The sequence below is a fragment of the Cebidichthys violaceus genome, unplaced genomic scaffold, assembly GCF_023349555.1.
Source record: "Cebidichthys violaceus isolate CVI_PGR_0920_01 unplaced genomic scaffold, fCebVio1.0.p SCAF_12, whole genome shotgun sequence".
Lineage (NCBI taxonomy): Eukaryota > Metazoa > Chordata > Actinopteri > Perciformes > Stichaeidae > Cebidichthys > Cebidichthys violaceus.
The window spans coordinates 8,205,089-8,226,081 of record NW_027176285.1 but is presented as its reverse complement, the minus strand read 5'-3'; the positions used below and the strand labels follow the sequence as shown (position 1 = coordinate 8,226,081).

The following is a 20,993-nucleotide window of genomic DNA, read 5'->3' as shown; positions in this document are numbered from 1 at the left end:
AAATAATACTAATCTGTTAACAGCAATATATAATAACTCACACAGCTCAGTATTTAAAATGAATTTAATATCTCAAAGGTTGACTTAACTTTTCCTAGAGGCTTTACATGTACATAATGTACAGACTGAACATTTACAGTAATGTACTAAAATATTTCATGAAGACATGTTGCTTTAATAAAAAACAAACAAATAAAATGTAAATGTAAACCCATCCACTGAACTGTATCAAGTGCTAGTCAAAAAGACTTTATCTTTAAAAAAGTTTAGTTTTCAAGAAAAATGTAAACCTATCAAATAATTTAACTGTTGAGTCCGACGTTTGTTAGACAAGTTCCAATAGCAAAATTAGCAACTTTTATATAACTTTGGGATGATGAATAAATGTGTAAGAAACAACACTTATGAAAATGCTACTAAACTGATGCCCTAGGTTGACAAGTACTTTATCTTCAGACCTTTAACTTAAAAAAAATAAAACTTAAAAGAAATGGTTTTAAAGAAAACAACAAGTGTTAACAAATATATATTTCAGTGGAGTCTCTGACTAAGAAAAAAAGAACAAACAAAATCACTTTTACATTTGCACAAATCTTTCAGGAAAGATGTTTTTTTTCATACTCTGGTAAAAACTCTACTTGATTACTTGATTGGTTTACTGATACTGGCTTTATATATGTTAAATAAAATATGTATTCATCTTTGCACTTGGAAACAGAATACTATACTGCTCATTTACTATAGTCACATTTCTGGGGTCATGAGAATTTTGAAATATACAGTATTCATTTCTTTCAGCCTACTGGCCTGTTTGTGTCACTTCTGTTAAATGGGACAAAAAACTGCCTGTTCTAAAAGATTTCTGCAAATGTCATATCTCATTCTGTTAATTGTTGCTTCTTTCTTTTTTTTTTGCAGGATTCAGCACAGACTATTTTTTTTTTGTTATCATGTGGAGTTCAGCTGATGGGAGTAAACAGATGATTATATTGTTTCAGTTACTAAATCTATTGCCTGTGGTGTAAACATGTGTCTTTGCTGCATGCAGAGCTAAAACGCGTCCTTTCACAAAGCACCAATAATACTAAAGAGTGATGGAGACTGGCAGAGACGTTTGTATGCAGCTATGTCTTAATATAACCCAGTTAACTAGAAGCTGTTAGTAGACTTAGCGGAACAGTTTAGTGTTGAAAAAAAAAAAAAAAGCTTTATAGACTGTACACTGTAAAGTGTATGCGTGAATACATTCATGTATTCATATTTACTGTATCAGTGCAAATTGTATCATTATATGGAAAACAAAATATACAGCACCTTTGTCCGAACATAAACAGGGCACCGAAACATATAATCAAATATAAAAACACACACAAACAGAAGCTACCATCCTACAGTTTGGCAACAAATCATTAGACCTTTGCCTCTCAACAATTAAGAGCTTAACAGTAATGCCGATTGATTATCAATTCCAATGGTATGATACTGTACAGTGGTGCAATCAATACTGCACATAAATGTATGAAACACTTTCTGATACAAAAATATTACTCTAATGCAATAAACTTTGCATTGGAACAAAAACAAAATAATCTATTAACACTAAAAGATAGTCATGATACGATACATAAACAATCAATATATAAAGAAATAAATAACTTATAAACAGGTGCAAACAACAACAAAAACATTTTTGCAATATTGTCTTCACAGGACAAGATTTCCATTTTTACATTCTGGCTTAGCAGCACAGCTTCCTCTTACGTCAGCTTGACAGCGACAGACGCGTCCTCGTGTCCGCGGATGTAAACGAAGCACACAGTCGTCTGCTGCCTCCATGTGGACAGTAGTTTTACCACTTGACAATGTCACACAGTCTTCCATGTTCCTAACTGATCTTTTGCAGCAGCTTCTCTTCTATCAGTTCAAACTGCACGCTGACGGACATTTCTGCAATGAACCGGTCGCATCCTTCCTTGCTCACCTGTTTGCAGTATCGCAGGTCGATATGACATATGCTTCCACAGCGCTTGAAATAGGTCAGCGACTGGTCTGTGACCCTGTTACACACTGCAGGGAGAAATGGGGTTAGGAGAAAAAGAACAAACGATGCGTGGCCGCATCACCTGTACTGACATAAACTATGACACACATGGATTAATCAAGCCTTTACGTTATTCTAGGACATGAAATCCTCATTATGGCGGGTAGTGTTTCAGGATACATGAGGAGCCAGAAGGCCAAAATGCCTTTGCCTTTTAGCAGTTTCCATTATATTCAATGCTTTTCACATTTAATTCCAGAGAGACAACAAGTATTAGACGTAGTTCTTTTTAGCCTTCGTGCACCTTCAATAAATGGAATGAAATTCTATAAAAATGTATTTCACAGTTTGTGAATAATTTCATGCCTCTGAACAAAAAGCAGCACCACAAACTACAACCTCTCTAAAACAGTTTCTACAAAAACTGAACCTTAAAATCCTCATGATTTATTGCAGGATTGTTGTATCTGACTGCATTAGTTTAACTGGGGTGTGCCTAATAAACGGGCGCACTTTACCATATTAAAAATGGAGGCGCTTAGATGTTTTTACACTACCTTCCAGACAGAACCTTTGGTATCAGTAGGTTTTTCAAATAATTTTCTGTTGGCAACTATTTGACAACGATATGACAAAATATTCGCTGTGCTGATTTGCACATCTGTCCAAAGATCAGGTCTCTCCAAGTTGATTTTCAACCACAGTCAATGTCTGGAAGGACATGAAAAAACACCAGTAAAGTCGATTAACTAAAGTCAAAAACGTTCTTAACGTCTATGTAACTGATGTATAAATTCATTGGAAGTGGATCGACACAACAATTCAACACATCTTCTAAGTTCAGGATTTAGCCATTCGGGGGAGCAAGTCAAATGCAGGCAGACTAACAGCCAACAAAGACAGGCTCCTACCTGACAGGTTGATGTCAGTGAGCGAGTCTCTGGTGGTCGTCCCTGCAGCAGTCAGGATGTTGACGGACTGGTCAGTGACGTGGTTGCAGTAGCTGAGGTCCAGCTTGGACAGCGAGGGCATGTAACGTATGATGAGGCGCAGAGACGTGTCTGTGATGTCCAAGCCTGCCAGGCGCAGGTCCTCCACATTACGCAGTTTACTCCTGTTGTCCAACTGACCTAAAAAGTAGAAGACAGATGTTTGTGACAAAATCATGGTAACGGTGCTATTGTGTAGATAGTTCCATCTAACAAGCATTATGTTGTACGTATGGTTTGTTTCCAAAGCCAGATACGGCTTATTCCTCTGTGCCAGTGACCTCCGTTATTGTTCAAAAACTATTAAAAACACATCAATGAGTCACAACGTTGCACTGAGTGACATGTTCCTTCTTAAGGATAAACATGGGCACTGTAGTTTATTTTTCAGCTTCTGTACCGTTATGTGTTTCCAAGTGAAACGGAATATTTGAGTGGTGTACAGTTACAAGAGGGATTTAATTCAACTTCAGACTGATTGATTAGACCCCTAAAAAGTGTCTTAGAATGTTAGAATGCAGTGTGATACTGATCGACTGTAGCTCCACACAAACCTCCCTTGTCACTAAAGGTTGCAGGTTGATTGATTGATGGCTGTCATGATATTATTGGTTGAAACTGGTACAAGCCAATTTAAGCACACTTCATATCTTGTTTTACAGGAAGAAAACATGATTGGATTTAGATATAAAAATACAAAGAAATACATTTTTTTGTATATATTGTTAAATAGGTGCACAATATGATCAATCTCGACTTCAACCCCTTATAAACCTTCCTGGTGTAATCACTAGATGGCCAATGGTCTATTAATCGGCAAATAAAAATAGTCACGAACAAATGCAGTATTTACTCCTGATTGAGTAACTTTTGCTAAAAACTGCTGCCCAACCGTTTTAAGAAATGAATTATCTTTTTTTTAAATTAAATTATAAATTTGCGACCCATTTTTTTATATATTAGTATAAATACGTTACACGTAAAATATCCACTCCTCACATTCATTTCCTATTCCTAATAATAATAATAATTTCCTATTACTCCACAGTGTTGCTCACTCAGCCTCAGACTGTTCAGACCGAGTGTGTGTGTGTGTGTGTGTGTGTGTGTGTGTGTGTGTGTGTGTGTGTGTGTGCGTGCGTGCGTGCGAATTGCAGATCGGTACCTGGCCTGTTATCTGTAGGAGGCGACAGCAGGTCCCTCATCTGGGCATCTTTCAGTCCCTCAACCCACTGAACATCCAGCGTTCGCAGAAGAGGACAGCTGGAGGTGCAAAGAGCAGAGACCGCCACCCAGGAGCATCCGGACAACAGCAGCACACGCAGACCTGCAGAAACAGCAGGGGCATACAGAGCCTCATGTCAGACACCTTTTACACCAAGATACAATTCACTGATCTTCTGTAAATGATATAAAACCTGTTCTTTGGGGCCGCAAGCAGCATCACAGCAAGCCAAATATACTGCAGACTCTCATTCAGTCTGTTGAAGAAATGTGCCCTATTTCGTTTTACGTCTCCAGAGTTTTAGTTAATCTGCGGTCACAAAATAAACCAACACAGAAGCAGTGAGTATTCTTATCTAATTAGCTGAGTGATCCAGCAAAGACATTTAGAAGCAACAAAGAAGAACCGTCTGAATTCATGGAGCCTCTGGAGACACAATTATCCAAGTAGATGATCCATATGGGGACATATGAGAATTATGACTTATCAAAAACGAATCAAAAGCTTTTTTCATCACACTTGAAACAGCTATTTTACTGTCCTTAGTACAAAAAGTTTCGCAGTCTTCAGCCTCAGCTCCTCGGCTCAGTTCATCCTTTCAACCAAACTTATACAATAATGTAGTGAGATTAACTACATGGCAAAAAGGCCATCAGATCCTTCTCATCTATAATGCATCACTAGTTTTTTGTCACCCATCTGCTATGTGTGAAAGTTAACACACACCGAACACACAGGCAATTTGCTGGCTGAATGTATTTACCTGGCAGTCTGTTGATGAGCCAGCTGAGTTGTTTTTTGGAGATGTTGGTCCAGCTGAGGTCCAGAGCTACCGGCTGTCTCCGGATGATGCCGCTCAGCATGAGAGGTGTGATGGACTTGCAGCGGTTCAGATTGACGTGCTTCCAAAGCCTCTTGTCGCAGCACCTGGCGAGACACGCAGCGGTGTTCTTACAGACGGGTGTTGTATAACCAAGTGTGGAAGACATTTTTTTCAACTGCACAGTTCATGTTGTACTCACCATCTGTTCCAGGTCCTGCAGACACGCATGCACACACAAAGATCTCTGTGAGTCAAGTGGCCGAACACTGACATCCACATCTCCCTTCGCATCACGTGCGCTTCACCGTCGGTCAGCTGGAGTCTGTCAGGCGGAGGACTGATGGGAGGGGGCCGGATCACATGACGCTCCATTTGGATGCATTTTGGCGGTGACCGGCAGGGGAGTGGACGGGGGCATATGGGTGTGATCTGCATGCCTCTGTTCCAGCCCAGTGGCGAGTAACCACGCGGCGTCTCATTCACCTCCCTGCCCCTGTGTCGCAGCCAGTCGCCCAGGTCGCTGCTGCCGTTATTAAGAGGCCATCGAGGCTTTTGGTCCTCTACTTCGTTCTCAGGCTCAGTTTTTACAGGCCTGTGGTTTTGATTGGCCAGGCTGTCCTCTGTTTTCAGCGGGCGTCTGTTGTGATTGGCCAAACCTTCCTCTGTTTTAAGGGCCCTGCGGCTCTGATTAGCGGTTGAGTCCTCTGTTTTTAGTGGTTTACGGTTCTGATTGGTCACAGAGTCCTCGTTCTTCAGCGGTCGTCGATTGTGATTGGCTGAACCGTCCTCCGTCTTCACTGACCCGTGGTTTTGGTTGGAGAGACAGTCTTCTTTCTTGGGAATCTCCTGGTTGAACTCTTTGCTCAGCTCTTTGTTGGGGAGGCGTCGCCGCTGATGGCGAGCCTTTAGCTGAGCGGAGTTCCTCTCCTGTGCTTCTCCTGATTCGCTGCTTGGTCCAGCTCTGGGAGAGTTGGAGGATTGTTCACTCTCTCTGCCTGCAGATGTTCTTAGCAGTGGACTTAACAGGACCTTGGCTTTGTCTTCCGTACTGCTGTCTCTCTCTTTTTTCACTGTCTCCTCTTCCTCTCCCTCCTCGTCTTCTGCTTGGTCCTCGTCATCATATTCACTTTTCCCCTTTAAATGAATCCTGTCCAAAGGAAATCCATCTTCTTCATGATCCTCCTGGTCGTCTTCTTCATCGCCGTGATCATTTTCTGTCTTGATTTGCCGCAACAGCTTCGGAGTCAAAGGATCATCTGGTTTTGAAAGCTTCTTCTAAGAAAGAATAGAAGACACATCATTGCTTTTTTTAAAGTAGTTGTCAGTTTATCTGTGTGAATTTAAGGACAGTTTTTGCATATTTGAGCTCAATGTATGTTAAAATGTCCTAGGGGATTTGATTTATAAAAGGCTGACATAATAATTCAATTTCATTTTTTATTTTAATTACAAATGCACCCACCAAGAATGAACAACTGGTCTTAAGAAATGTTCTGTGGCCCTGTCTACATACTGCATGTTATAATATAGTTGTTTAATCATTCTGTTCTCGGGTCTTCTTTATCTCCCCCCGTTGTAATATTCACAATAAACTGTACTTTGTGAGTACATCGAGTTGATCCAGCTGCCAAGGAATTGAAAACTCTCACATTTGCATTTTTTCTGAGCAATTTAAGTACATTTTAAAGCCACAAGAGGAATGAACAGTTGAATGGACCTTGCAGTGAAATTATTTTATCAACTGCTGTTTCCAAGTTCCAGCCTTTAAAGTGCTAAGAAACATATATGTATATGTGAGATACATATGAGATTATCAATGCCATCTATGACTCCACTCTACCTTCTTTTTCACAATTACAGGTTCATCATGGGTGTCAAAAAGCTTCCTCTTCTTCCGTAGTGGGTTGTCCTCTAGCCTTGGTCGGAGCGTACCATCCAGAGACAGCAAGGGAGGACGTTTCTTTGGAGGCTCTTCCTCTTTCCTCTTAGGGATTTCCTCCCGCTCCGCTTTTCTCTTCACAGCAGATGTGGTAGTCAAAGCAGTAACAGTTGCTGTGGCCAACATCGGTGGGTCAGGCTCCTCTTTCGAATCCCGGTTTAACCGTGGTTCTTTCAGTAGAGAACCAGGAAGGTTTGATGCGTACTTAAAACCTGGCCCCCTTTTTTGCTTTGAGGCCAAAAGGTTAGAAAAACAGAGAGCACAACTTTATTCCTCTGGTTCCGAGTTTCTGAGACAGAAGTTTCTGAGACAGACTTAACTTTTCACTGAATGATTTCATGATTAAGATACAGTTTGAAGTCCATACAGATACTTACTTTTCCTGTTTTCCCAGCATGATTGCACTTTGGGCACTCCCAGCAGTTCGGCAGTTCATCGTTGACTACTCCGTTGGAATCTTTCACCTAAACAAGAGGAAGTTTTGCGTTACGTTTGCGTTTGGCTGCATTTACCTCAGCATTGACATCCATATCAGCACCAACTCCACCTGATTCGTCACTTCGTCTGACAACATTCAACACGTACTGATGTTGACTAATTTACCTTAAGACAGTTAGGATGAACAATCTCATTGCAGATGGAGCACTCCATGAGCATAAGGTTAAACTTCTCCTCCTCATCCTCCACTGTGTCCTCTTTCCCTGCCTCTCCACAGACGAGACACACCGCTGTGTGCGGCAGGACCGGCTGCAGACAAAAACAGAGGCTTGAAGATAAGGCTGCCGTATCAAACTAATATCCTCTTTAGGAACAATTGCTCTCGGCCACAATTGTGCTTGACGGACTATTTAACTCTCACTGTCACACCCAATGTTTCCATTAATTTAAGGTTTAATTACATGCTGCACTCAAGTGAGTTAGCTATCTGCGATGTTTTGTGTACATGTTGACTGTGGATTAAACAGTATATTGAGTAAGATGTGTTTTCTTGTTGATGGTTAATTTCTTTCATCACTGTTGCTCTTTCTTTCTGAAAGTCTAGTATTTCATAGTCTGCCGCCACGTTTCGTTTTATTTGCATTTGACTATATTCAATGAATTCAATATGTCATGAACTTAACTTGCACATTGTTTACTGAATTAGCAAACAGGCTATTTGCATCACCCCTAACAGATGGGCAAATGTTTCACACCAGACCGTGATGAACTAAAGCATGCTCTTAGCTCTGAGTACTGCTCTGAAGCAGGATTGAGTGTACATCAGGAGTGGGTTAAGCATATTGGCATATCTTAAAAGTGGGACACAGTTGCTAAAGAGCTTAAGACCGCAAGTGTGGGACATTGGGACGGATGCCAAGTCTCTCTCACTCTCGTTTTTTGCGGTCATTCATTCACACTGAATCTTTCTCATCGTCTGTATACGTCTCTGCTCGTCTCTGTCCATGGTGCTGAAACATGTAAACACAGTGTCTCTCTCTCTCTCTCTCTCTCTCTCTCTCTCTCTCTCTCTCTCTCTCTCTCTCTCTCTCTCTCTCTCTCATCGTCTGTGACTACTGCTACAGCTGCCGTTTGCTTCTGCTGCTGCAAATACTTATTTATATTACATGTGTTGCTGCCATAGCAACCACCTGAAACACCCATAGTAATCACCCTGTACTGCCCTAGCAACAATTTTGAGCACCCTAGCAACAACCTCACAGCCACATGGACCCAAAACCAAGTATTCAAAATGAGAGGAAATCAAAGGAAAACAACAGTTTGAGATTTGAAGATATTAGTTTAGAAAATTGATTCCACTCTCATGTCTGCACGCTGAATATGCAGTTAGAGTCAGATAGCAGTTAGCTTAGCTTAGCATAAATACTGGAAGCAGGAGGAAACAGCTATCCTGGCTCCTTCTAAAGGTAAAAAAAAAGTGCAAAAAATTCCAGGATATCACCAGGAAATCATTTTTGGTTTTGTGTAGATTAAACAGATATGACATGTTAATCAGCAAGCTTTAGAGGTGCTGGTAGGCAGATTTTTGTAACCTTTTGAGAGAGCCAGGCTAAGTGTTCCCCCTTGTTTTCAGTCTTTATGCTAAGCTAAGCTAAACCTGCTGGCTTTAGCTTTAGCTGAGAACATTATGAACAGTGAACTTACTGCAATGCACTGCCTCATGATGCAGGACTGTTTCATGCGGCCCGGCCCACCAAACTTCTTCATGTCTTTACAAAAGTGGCACTCTCCACACTCCGTCCGCAGGCATGCTTCACACTTCCGACAGCGCGTCCTTCTCCTCCTGGCACCAGATGTTCCCCGACCAGCTGACAGCTTGACTGCTGATGCAGGAGAAGCTGCCATCTTGGGTTTCGGCCGGTTGGGAGGCCGGGGCTAAAAGGATAAAGAGGATACAATGTCATGTACCTAAAATTATAAGGCAAGAAATATTTCACAAACAAGGTATCTAAAAGGTCAGATGAATTAGTTTGTTGATATAAAGACTTTTTCTAAAAGATATATAACAAATGCTACGTAAATATAGTTAAGTAGTCGAATATAGAAAATATGAGTACATTTACACAATCCTGTGAAGCTAATGTGTAGTATGTAATGTGTCATAGGCAGCAAGCGTCATTATTATCTTTCACAAAGAAGACTGCAGATGCTTTAGAATCATTATCTCACTAGGTACTAAATGGTAACCAAAATGTCAGCTACAACTAAAAGGGGCATTAAGCTCTGAGGAGCTCCTCGATCGAATGACCTAAATTGCATTGCATTTCAATTAATAATGGTGCTTTGGCTCAATAATAAGCACTTACAATCATGTACATATTCTATTAAATTCAGCAGGGGTCAGCGTTATGTAGGCATTAATGCCTTATCCTTTCTATGCGCTTTGTAACTCTGGGTCAATAGATCCTAACAGAGACACACACATATCAACAAACACAAATTTGATGATGTTTTTTTTTTTCTTCCTTCATGGCTGTTAAAGCACAGGATCCAGGAGAAAAACAAACAAATTAAGAATGTCCCTGGGGGCATCTTCCAAATTTAGCACTTCACTTGCTTGCATGTTTCTACTTCAAAGAAAAGCTGCACTTACAGCTACATATCACACATGGAGTCATTACTCTGTGTTAGGAGGGCACCGACTGATTTACAACAGTACACATTAATCATGCTCTATTTGATAGAACTGGGTAATGCTTTTGATCTCCATCATTATTGTTCTAGTATTATATATTCTGCTCCTTCTCGGGCTCAGAGCCCAACCACAACAACATATTCTGACCATGAGAACCACATGTACTGTATACTGCCAACTGTGCCGTGTGAGAAAATATGTAGCAATGTGTGAGATGAAATAAACAAGGAGGAGTGCAAAAGACTGCAGCTCTTGGAAATGAAGATCAGATTTCTTTAGTTACATCGGCAGTGCAGATTCTCCTGGAGTCAGCATAGCAACAGCCACATCCCATTCCCTAACAGAACAGTCTATGACACACTGACTTGTAACCAATAAGAACTGTAATGAGACTCGCTAACAAAAAAAGAAAGACAGCTCAATCTTAGGCATATTCTAACAATAGCCATGAAATAGATAGATATGTATTTACCAGACAGGATTAGAGTGAAATGTGTGTGTGTGTGTGTGTGTGTGTGTGTGTGTGTGTGTGTGTGTGTGTGTGTGTGTGTGTGTTGCCTTATGACCAATCTGCTGATGACAGATCACATTGAATAGCATGTACACACATGTACATACCTGAAACCTAAGCTGTAACTGCAGGTGTAAGAAGCAAATAAAAAGATACTTCAGAAAGCTGTCCATACTGTCCACTAAATCTCCCTGTCCACTACGTGAGTGATCTCTAAAGCAGATATCCCTCTGATGCTCTGAATAAAAATGAGCAAAGAAATAAACTGCCTATCACTGTTAGTAACGACTTTCTGTCTCAGGTTAAAGTGTTTTTTGTTTAGCAGTAGTAGCTGTAGTATACACACACGTTTCCTCAATGCAAGGACAGCGCAAGTAACCAAGTAGTAATTCAATGGCTCTTCAAAGCCCATTCAGCTGGGAAACATGATGAGAAGCAGACTTTAATGTTCATTGACACTGACTTGGAGCCTCTGAAGCTTCTGTGGAGAGCAGTGGAAATCAATTACTGTGGATGTACTTAGCATCACCTTAAACACACATTGAAGACAGTGCATACTGAGCACACAGATTGCAGAAACAACAGGACATATTGTTTTATCAGAAGCCGAAGAAATTCAAAATCAGATCAGATGAGATACACACAACACTGTGATTTTTAAAGCCATGAACACTGTCCCATGTTCATGACGTTTCTTAAATTAGTATTGCCTCTTTTCTATACCACTAGGAATATATGTGGAAAAGATTAATCTGCAAAAAAAAAAAAAAGTGCACACAAGTTCTTGGAGGGATTACTTTCTTGTAAGGCTCTAGAGAAGGCAAATGTTGTAAAGTTGATGCTGTATTTGAAAAACAAAGACAAAAACATGTGACTTCTCCAGCACATGGTATGTTGTGTTTAGCCCAGATTTTACATGTGACAAAAGGAAAGTGGAACAAGTGTTACACACCAACCTGAGTGAAACCTCTGGAGTGTATAGTTACACAGAAGCTGAGGATGGTTGACTGAACAGCAGCAACTGTGTCGATCAGTAAAACCACTGTACAGAGTATGCAGTGCACGCTTAGGAGATATAGCTGGTATTAAATTAAGTGTAAAGTTGTTCAGACTGGTGCTGGATGCTTTTGGGCTACACTACCCAAAATCTAAACTTGCCTGTTCTTCAACAAATATTACATTTACATGACTGGAACAACCACAACAGAAAATGTTTGATACTATTTGTCAAAAGAGCCAAATGGAGATCTGCAGTCAATGTTTTTCAAATCCAAATGCGGCCAAAGAATGAATGTGAGGGGGGGTGTGGTTCAGAGTTAAGCAAAAGAGATATTCAAATTAACTTTCCACATTTCTTGCTGTGTAAGCAAGTCTCATCTTAGATCTCTCAGCCATTTAAACAGTCTTGAATATTCCTTTCAACATAACTGCTTTCTAATGAACACGTAACCTTTTTTGGTTTCACATATATTCGAATATTTGTATCTGGTGCTTTTACAACCAAACCATGAAAGATTAATCCTCTGCATCAACATGAATTTCCATTCCTCTGCTTTGAGACAACCAATAGCAGCCCTGAGGCTCTGAGCTAAATAAACACAGCCTTCTCCTATTACTGGTTTCACCTGACAAAAACACACAAGCATACACACACACACACACACACACACACACACACACACACACACACACACACCTATCAGAAAAACAAAGGGCAAATAAATCAAAGACCAAGCACAGAATAATTGAACTGAATAAATGCATTCCTCTCCAGGAAGCTCCATTTCCTCGCTGCCCTGTGATGCTGCACACTGCTCTGTCTGGCACAAGCATTCCTCTGGTGGCCTCACTACGCCTGCCTGCAGAGGTTTTGTGTGCTAACCTGCTCAGAGTCTGAATCGTAGTCCTCATCATCAGCGCTCAGCGACATGGCCATGGCTGGTTTTCACGCATCGTCCAACTCACAGCAAACTGACATGGCTGCAGTCTCCTCCTCCTTCTACTCCTTGCTACTGCTGTCTGGCCTACAGCCCTCCCTCCTACTCTAAAGCTCCACAATACCACAAGCAGATGTAGGAAACACAGACGAGCCTGCCTCATTAATATGGGTCCACTCCCAGAAAAAAACAGGAGGGGTGTTCAGGAGTGCCGGGCCAATGGGAGGCTGCTGTGCATCAGAATATGCACTGGGGGTGTCGGCCTCCATCCAATGAGGAAACAAAATGCAGAGAAGGTGTTGTCATATTCATGATGGGTATCACAGGGAGAAGAGAGAAGGCTCCACACAGCCAATAGAGCCAGATGGCATCTCATTACAAAAGGCAAACACAAAGAGGCCCCACCACCAGCAGCTGGCCTCTGGCGGGACGGGTGGGGGTGATCCAGAGGGTCCATAAAACCAATAGAATTCGCCTCCATACATTCAGATACAACACGTCCCATCCACCCACCTCCTGTTGAGGCCTCTCCGCCTGTTACACACTTCATGCATCTGTTTGGACAATGAATTATTCACAGAAAGTTTAAAAGTGTGTTTAGAATATATAAAATGTAAAAGAGTTAGCTTAAATAGAGTTGTCAATGTGGAACATGCAAACATACTTTACTAATTAAAATTCACATTTTAGTCAATTTTGGCTGACATTCCTTAGCACCTACTGTATTTTTCACCACCATTAAATATTTATGTCTCCACATTTTTATGGTGTCACGAAGCGTTAAAAATAAACACTGTACATCTGTGTGTCATTTCAATACTAGTCATTTTGACCTTTTCATAATAGGTATATGGGATACGGGGTCATTATTTTTCTTCTTAGATTTAGCCAATAAATGTAAAAGCCTTGATGTTGACCCTCTTATGGCCTCCTGCTCACCTCAAGATAAATCAAACAGACATTGAACACACTTCAGACCTGCAAGTGTTCACAGCTAGTCAAGTCTTACAATACTTGAGGGTTTTTTGAACAGCACACTGATGATCAAAAGGCAAATGCATAAGTGGTACTTAAGTAAGTAAGCATCAGCAGAGACTGAAAAATATGACTGAAAATTTCCTTTTTTAATTCCTGAGTAAGCCTGAAGTGTAACAACAAACATGTAAGCAGTGAAACAGTGAGTTGTGTATCTGGTCTGAAAAATGAGTCAAATGAAATGTGAGAAAATAATGGTCAACAGTTTAATTAAAATAGTCATAGCCAATACTAAAGTATGTTAATGACAGCAAAATACAGTATGTAGAGGTATGTGTGAATGGAGGAAAGCAAAGAGTGTTCTTATAGTGTTGATATTAAAAACCAGACCCTTCTTTGAAAGTAAGTCAAACGTATCAAAAGCAAGATCATGTTGTCAGTTGATTATTAATTGTATGACATTAAATTATTGTTTCACACTGTTGCTGGTTACTGGTCACTAACCATCAGTCAGTCATCAGTGGACTGTGGCTATATCATCACCACTCACTCATTTTAACTCCTTTTGTACTCCTGGCATCTTCTCAATATCCATCTATAAAAGGTAAAGATGTTGTAGACAGTGCAATTCAATTTTCACAAAATTAGCCTTTCAGGTGAAAAGTTCAGAAATGTTATGCACCACGAGTCAAGTGACAGGTGATCAAACCAGGCTCTGTCCATCACCTGGGCTCAGTTTTTTTTCCTATTTCTATTGAACAATATTTAGTCCAAAAGCAATAATAAAGCCTCGGAGTGCCACTGAAGTATTCTTACCTTTATAGTTTTCTTTGGCCAGTAAACCACAGGAACTCCAGTGAGAGCTAATTTGGGGTCGTCATCAGCGTGTTCCTTTAAGACAATCTAGAGAGCCACAGAGAACAGACAAAAAGTATAAGCCATGTCTATTGAATGGCATATATTGTGAGCATTACTGTGTACTGTGTCATCTTTTTGGTTTCTTACCTTCATGTCTTCCAGCAGGGCTTGTGGGTTCTCTATTCCCTCTGGAACACATTTCTTATTTTCAGGGAGCAACTCCAGCTTCTCAACCAGCGTCCTGAGTCCGCTCAGTTCAAACTCGGTCAAATGCGTCCATTTATTCGGAGACTCCGAGGCTGGAGAGTCAGAGGGGGTTTGAGGGAACTCCAGAGATGTGGAGCCGGGATTACAGCTGTCCTCCGAGTCAACAGATAAAACAGCTTTGAGGTGCTGGCCCCTCCGGTTGTCAGGAGAGCAGGGGCCATCCTGGGAAGCTTTCTCTGGTTTTTCACTCTGGCCATCCCTGACTTGAGTCTCACATGAGTCCTCGTTCATGTCCTGGCTCCTTGAGTCGGAGTTGGGGCTCTCTGTGTTTGCCTTTGTCTCAAAGTCTGAAGGGACGAAATGAGAGAAAAATAGATGTAGCAAAATGACTTATTATATTTCCACATTGTATTTTTCCTCTTGTTGGGAGAATGCCATCAGCTGCGGAAATAATATATCTGGAAATAGCAAAGAATGACTCCTATGACCCACCATTGTACTGAAACTGATTGCCTGACAGGTCTGATTGCAAACACTGCAGGTAACCCACAATGCACCCTCTTGAGTATGTCCAACAGTGATGAACAGCTGCATTACTTAATTTCACTCACCCATTAGCACAGGCTCCTTGCGGATCTCCTGAGAAAAGTAGGAGCGTTTGGTGAGGCAGTGCAGGTATCTCTCCAGGACATACCAGCATATCTCATAGTAGAAGGGGAAACGGAACTTGGAATTAACCTGAAGACAGGGGAAAAAACCTATCAGTGTGACCCTGAAAAACACTTAATATTAACATGCACTCAGGTTATCTAGTTATTGTTGGCTTTTTGTAGTAACCTGATTTCTTAAATGTCGTGCAATCTTGCCAATGTGTTCGCTTAACCAGAGTTCTGTCTGTGTCTTTACATGACAGAGACTTCAGACAGAACACGGAGCAGTGACAGTGACAGCAGTGTAAAGAGATTATTACTCAATCACAATATATCACTTCAGACACTGTCCTCTCATGCACACAAGGAAACATGCACACGTCTTCAGGGACAAACTGCAATCCCACAGGCTGTCTTAAGTTCTATGTAATACGATTATTCTTTTGCAATAATACAGCTTTAAAACCTATTAGAAAGAAAGAGGTCATATTTCATGATTCTTTTGTTAAATATGACATAAGAGTTTCAGAATATGGATTTTGGTGTAGCACAAAGTACACCACGCTGATTATGTCAAAGGAAAATTATTTTCTTTCCGAGAAAAACAAATAAAATTCAGAATCTACACATGAAGTGATATTGCCTTTGTAAGTATGAGGGTGATATTACAACTTTCCAAACAACTATTATAGATATTCACGCTGAAGAAAAAAAAAAGCACCTTTCTTTGATGTATAATTCACGTCCCTCCATGCCCCCTTTTCTTATCGAGCTACCAATATCTTACAACACACAGATGAGTATTGCTTTTGGGATCCGACACATCTTCCTGACTTAAACATTGATATTTGTTGTCATTTTGTCACTCCCAAATATTTTGCCCTTTGACACTTATCCCTTATTTCTCTTTCAATCTCAGGCAAATCAATTCCTCATCCATCCCTTCTGTCATTCTCCTGTCTCTTGCAGGTGAACTCTTTGCCTTGTCCTGGTTCTCCGAGAGATTGATTTATCATTTATCTTAACGTATTGCAGTGCAGGCAACAGTTCAGCCACACAATGGAGAATCCCGTGAGGCTCGTACCTTAGTCCTATTCTCTATCTCATGGATGGTAAGCTGCATAGGAATGTTGAAGCTGTGCAGAATATTGCCTCCAAATACCAGGGTGTCCTCTGGAGTGTAGACAGCATGAATCCACCCTTAATTACAAAAAAAGTACAAGACATACACAAGAGAGATATGGAGGATTCATGCAAATTCACATAGTTGAAGAATAGTCAGGTAAAGCCCGGCATTACTGTTCATTGAAGAGGCAGCTAATCTTTTCCTGCTGGCTACTTTAAAACAACGATGCCTACACACCAGATGGGATGAAGAACGTGTATCCTTGCTCAAGCTCCACTCTCTGGCACCCATCAGCTCTGTCTCCCAGGAAGAGATCACTCTGCTTGCCTGACAGGACCCAGTCCTCATAAAGGGCAAGGTTATGAGGGGTTGGTGGCACAAGCCAAAACACCTGAGGAGCAGTAGAGATTTGTTTTTATTTAAAACGTATACTGTACAGTCGATGCCAGGTTAGGTGAAATATCAACTCTGAAACTGTTAGAAACACTTTATATTACCAGACATACATTTTCTTAATTTCTTCCATTAACGTTCAATGAAATTAAACTGTTAAATGAAGATTTGATGCACAAAATAGCAGATAAGAGACTAGAATTAACTTACTTTCTGTCCCTTGAATACGTGATACCAAACAGAAGTTCCACCGAAATCGATGTGGAAGTCTGTGTAGCAGCCCTTCACACTCATCAAACAATACCTACAGCAGAATAGGAGACAACAACAAAATTCAAAAGAATCATATTGTTGATTGTGAGGATGTACAAGTACAGACTGACGTTCATAAAAAATATCTAAAAAGGAAAAACAGAGCTCGACCAATTACATGGCAGAGGTGATCTCAGCTGTGTTTTGGTGAAAACAGCAGCTAAAACACCACAAGAAATCACTTACAAGAGCACTACAGCATAGAGAATTGATCACAATGGGACAGCTCTCCTCTGGAAAATAATTGAGGAATGATTAGCACTCCGAGACACAAATGATTCAGTAAATTAGCCAGATGTGAGCAGCTGTTTTTCTGAAAAAAATTAACCAACAGGTGTATTAAAAAAAAAAAAGGACATTTTAAATAAATCTGTACAGTATTATGTCATGCATCCCACAGAAAGATGATGTGATCAATACTTGAAACATATGGTGAGCTAGTAAGCCTGTCAGCCTCAGGCTACAGTTCAAAACGTTAACAGTGAATGTCAAGATACATAATACGTGATGATTGAGAGGGAATCATTTTATATGAGTCCATACATAGTTTTTTAGGAAAATCCTACATTGCTTGCATGAGAGATAATGCTCACTATTATTTTTATTAGCAAATAATTAATAATGTATTAATTGGGAAGAAAATTGGGAAGAAAATGGCCGTCACGTTTTCCCAGAGCCCAAAAGCATCTTCAACTAATTGTTAGTAGCACAAACGTGTCAGTCTGCACCGACACCAAGCATTTAGCAGCATGACAACAGCCTAACTAACCACCACTAGTGTCACTGAAATAATGATGGAAAAGATTTGTATCTGGATATCTGTAAAATCTGCTCCTAATTTATTCTATAATGTACAACCAAATCCCTTTCACTCAACTAACTATGAGCATATATATATATATATAAATAAAATGCATATATATATATAAAATCCAAATGAATAAATATAAATAAATATAAGTCAGCTGAGGGACTCTGAGTGACGGGAGGAAAATTCAAGCAACTGGGCTTACAAGAAACTCTTAGTTGTGTAGAAATGCTGCAAGCTGATTGGCTGAGAGGTGTCTGTGCAGGCAGACTGCAGCTGTTATAAAACCATCTTCCACTGTGGAGAACTCTGCTGCCTAGCAACAATCAAGAGCACTTCCATGAGATGGATAACATAGACTGTATGCAGCGCTCTACAATGATAGAGCGATATATGAGGCACTCGTATGAGAGGAGAAAAATTGGATATGTATTTACTGACAAGGGAGCAGCAACCCCCCCCCCCCATGTATTTTATATATGTACACATTTCATTACTTTTACTCACAGACTTTAACAGACGTACAGATCGGGAGAGATTGTTGCGAAATTCATACCTTTGCACTTTAGGGTACTTCATGTCTGAGATTACATTGGTGGCTTCTGTTTGGCTATGTTTCAGATCAGGAGGCCACATGTTGTCCACCCAGTCGACTTGATCTACCTGGGAGAGTGAGCAAAACTGCATTTTCAACCCTCAATCACAGTGTTGTTAGTCATACTTTCTTTTAATATGGTACTACATGTTTGACCTCATGTCATCATCCAGAGTTAATTATGTTATATTACCACTGTGGGCCGCTTGATGAGGTTCTCCAGCTTAGTGTGGCTGAACTCTAAGCTGATGACATTGAAGAGTTTGTCCCGCTCTTCCTCTGGTGTCTCATAATAACGGACAAACTGAGCCATGCTCATTTCAGAGCCTTTCTGAGTGCTCACGTCCATAACATCCACAGACCGACGACTCCCTGCAAGCGACAACCACAGCACAAGTTGACGTTAACCTTTGACCACTTCCACTGTCATTAACATGTTTACCATTTGTCTGTAAACTTGTCAGAGAATAATCTAGTACGCTATTGTGACATTTATACAGAGCAAACGTGTATTGTTGACATTTCACAGATTTCACCATGAACAAGAACCTCCTACTGCATGTATTTCCCCATCTTCCCCACTAGATGGAGCAACTACACCCCAATCATGTTTTGACTTCATTCAGCTGTACTTTATTGTGAAAGAAATTTGCAATTTTGAAAATTTTCTGATCAAATATTTTTAGGCATACAAATACACAGATCGATAAACATGCATGTTCACTAATTAAATACTAGCCTAGGAGAAAACAGTCAACAAAAAACAATATCATTGAAATAATAAAATATATTGTTTATGTAATTTGAACATACTGTGACTATGACTTTTTGCCCGATTATTTTTGGTGCATACCTCGTCTTCCACTAGGTGCAATATTTTACCAAAAAACTGCTTTCTGAATGCATAAACATTATTCCACTAAGCAAAAGAGTTCACGATTCTGGGCATTTTTGCTGATACCACAAGTTTTACAGCTCGCTATGCCAACCACACTACGTAATCCATCAGAACTGGGTTAGTCTGAACACGTTTCTTTAACTATTTTCCTTCCACAAACTGTTCTCTGGAAGTACATATGGTCATGGGACATAGGACACTTCAGATCATCGCAAATCCAGAAAATAGAACATATTTGCACATGTGTGTGTGTGTGTGTGTGTGTGTGTGTGTGTGTGTGTGTGTGTGTGTGTGTGTGTGTGTGTGACTGTGTGTAGCATCCTACTTACCAACTAAGCCTTTAATTTCACTGACTGTAAATTCTGGATCAGGCATTCTATGAAAGATAGGGGTTGAGGTTACTCAGTTCACGTGGTGCCAAATGGTTAAAATCATAAACATACAACAAATCTAAAGTGGGTTCAATGAACATCATGAGCACTGTCAATGGTTATTCTTAAGAACTATCTGTAAGCTGGTAAAATCATAGAAATGTTGTCTCACCTGACCCCGAGTCCATCTTTCTCTTTGAAAATGAGTGGGGTCCTGAGAGCCTCCCTTTGCACATATTCATACGAGAAGTCTAGAAGACATTGAGTGTGTTATAGACAAAGACATGTATATGAAAACAAAGATATACTGTGGAAAACATGCATCTTGCTAATCAATTGTATTTCAAAATATAATAAACAGATACAATAGCGAATCAAAAATGATATTCTATGTGTTAATTTACCTTTACCCTCCATGAAGTGGACAAATTTGGCGTTGTAACTGTCACTGACGAGCTTTTCCTCCACACTGAAACCTCGGATGTTTGCAATTTCTTCAACGTCGGACAAATCCTCGTTTTCGTCGTACATCCTTCGGCAGATGGAGCGCTGCCATTAAAAACGAGATGATTTATTTCACGTTGGCGTTAATAGAAACACCGCAAGGAAAGCTAACTATTTCTGTCATAACAGCCCCTCTGTCACCATAAACAGTCATGATGGATAATAGGACATTTATTGTATTCCTAACTTTAAAACTGGAGTAAAGGGTCATATTCAGTTTTTTTTAATTAAGTGCATTACCATAGTAGCATTGTATAGTTATTTATTGCATGTGACGTCAAGCACAATAAATATGAAACGAGACTTGTCTTGGGAAAAGACAACGATACATGTCAAGTGTTTTGCAGGGTTTCACTGATCTGGTTAAACTGATGTCCGCTGAACTAGTACACATATACAAGAAGTTATATAATGACAAATGCGAGAGCTATCGTTTCCCCCCGTGGCCTCAAACTTAAGCACCTTAAGTGACTTGACAAACATCCCAACGTTGCAAACGTTAGCTTAGCTCCGTTAATTAGCTCGCTGCCAATATCGCTTCATAAGCTAACGTTAACGGATGGTACACACCAGCCTGCGTCCGGATTCAGCACACGTTTCCACGGCCTGAGCCATCGTCTCGTATCAACGTCTTCCAGCCACTCGCTTTCGGAAATGCATCTTTGTGCGTAGTGAAGTTAAAGAAACACTTAGCACGC

General features: G+C 40.4%; 1 protein-coding gene across 4 annotated transcripts; it reads right to left on the bottom strand.

Moving 5' to 3' along the window:
* Positions 1-46: 46 nt before the first annotated feature.
* Positions 47-20,947, bottom strand: kdm2bb (lysine (K)-specific demethylase 2Bb). Of its 4 annotated transcripts, none has more exons than XM_068706134.1 (21): positions 20,866-20,947; positions 20,196-20,340; positions 19,964-20,042; positions 19,750-19,796; positions 18,716-18,894; positions 18,484-18,590; positions 17,018-17,111; positions 16,652-16,805; positions 16,373-16,488; positions 15,250-15,376; positions 14,579-14,985; positions 14,390-14,476; positions 9,160-9,390; positions 7,621-7,764; positions 7,395-7,481; positions 6,919-7,245; positions 5,278-6,353; positions 5,019-5,182; positions 4,196-4,357; positions 2,953-3,171; positions 47-2,067 (listed from the first exon to the last, which is right to left on the bottom strand). In XM_068706134.1, the coding sequence occupies exons 1-21, from the start codon at positions 20,908-20,910 to the stop codon at positions 1,886-1,888; spliced, it is 4,179 nt and encodes a 1,392-aa protein (XP_068562235.1). In that variant the 5' UTR covers positions 20,911-20,947; the 3' UTR covers positions 47-1,885. The 4 variants fall into 4 exon arrangements, with proteins under 4 accessions (XP_068562235.1, XP_068562236.1, XP_068562237.1 ...); XM_068706135.1 differs by having other exon boundaries at positions 5,278-6,350; XM_068706136.1 differs by lacking the exons at positions 19,750-19,796; positions 19,964-20,042; positions 20,196-20,340; positions 20,866-20,947 and having other exon boundaries at positions 18,484-18,586; positions 18,716-18,734.
* Positions 20,948-20,993: the final 46 nt, after the last annotated feature.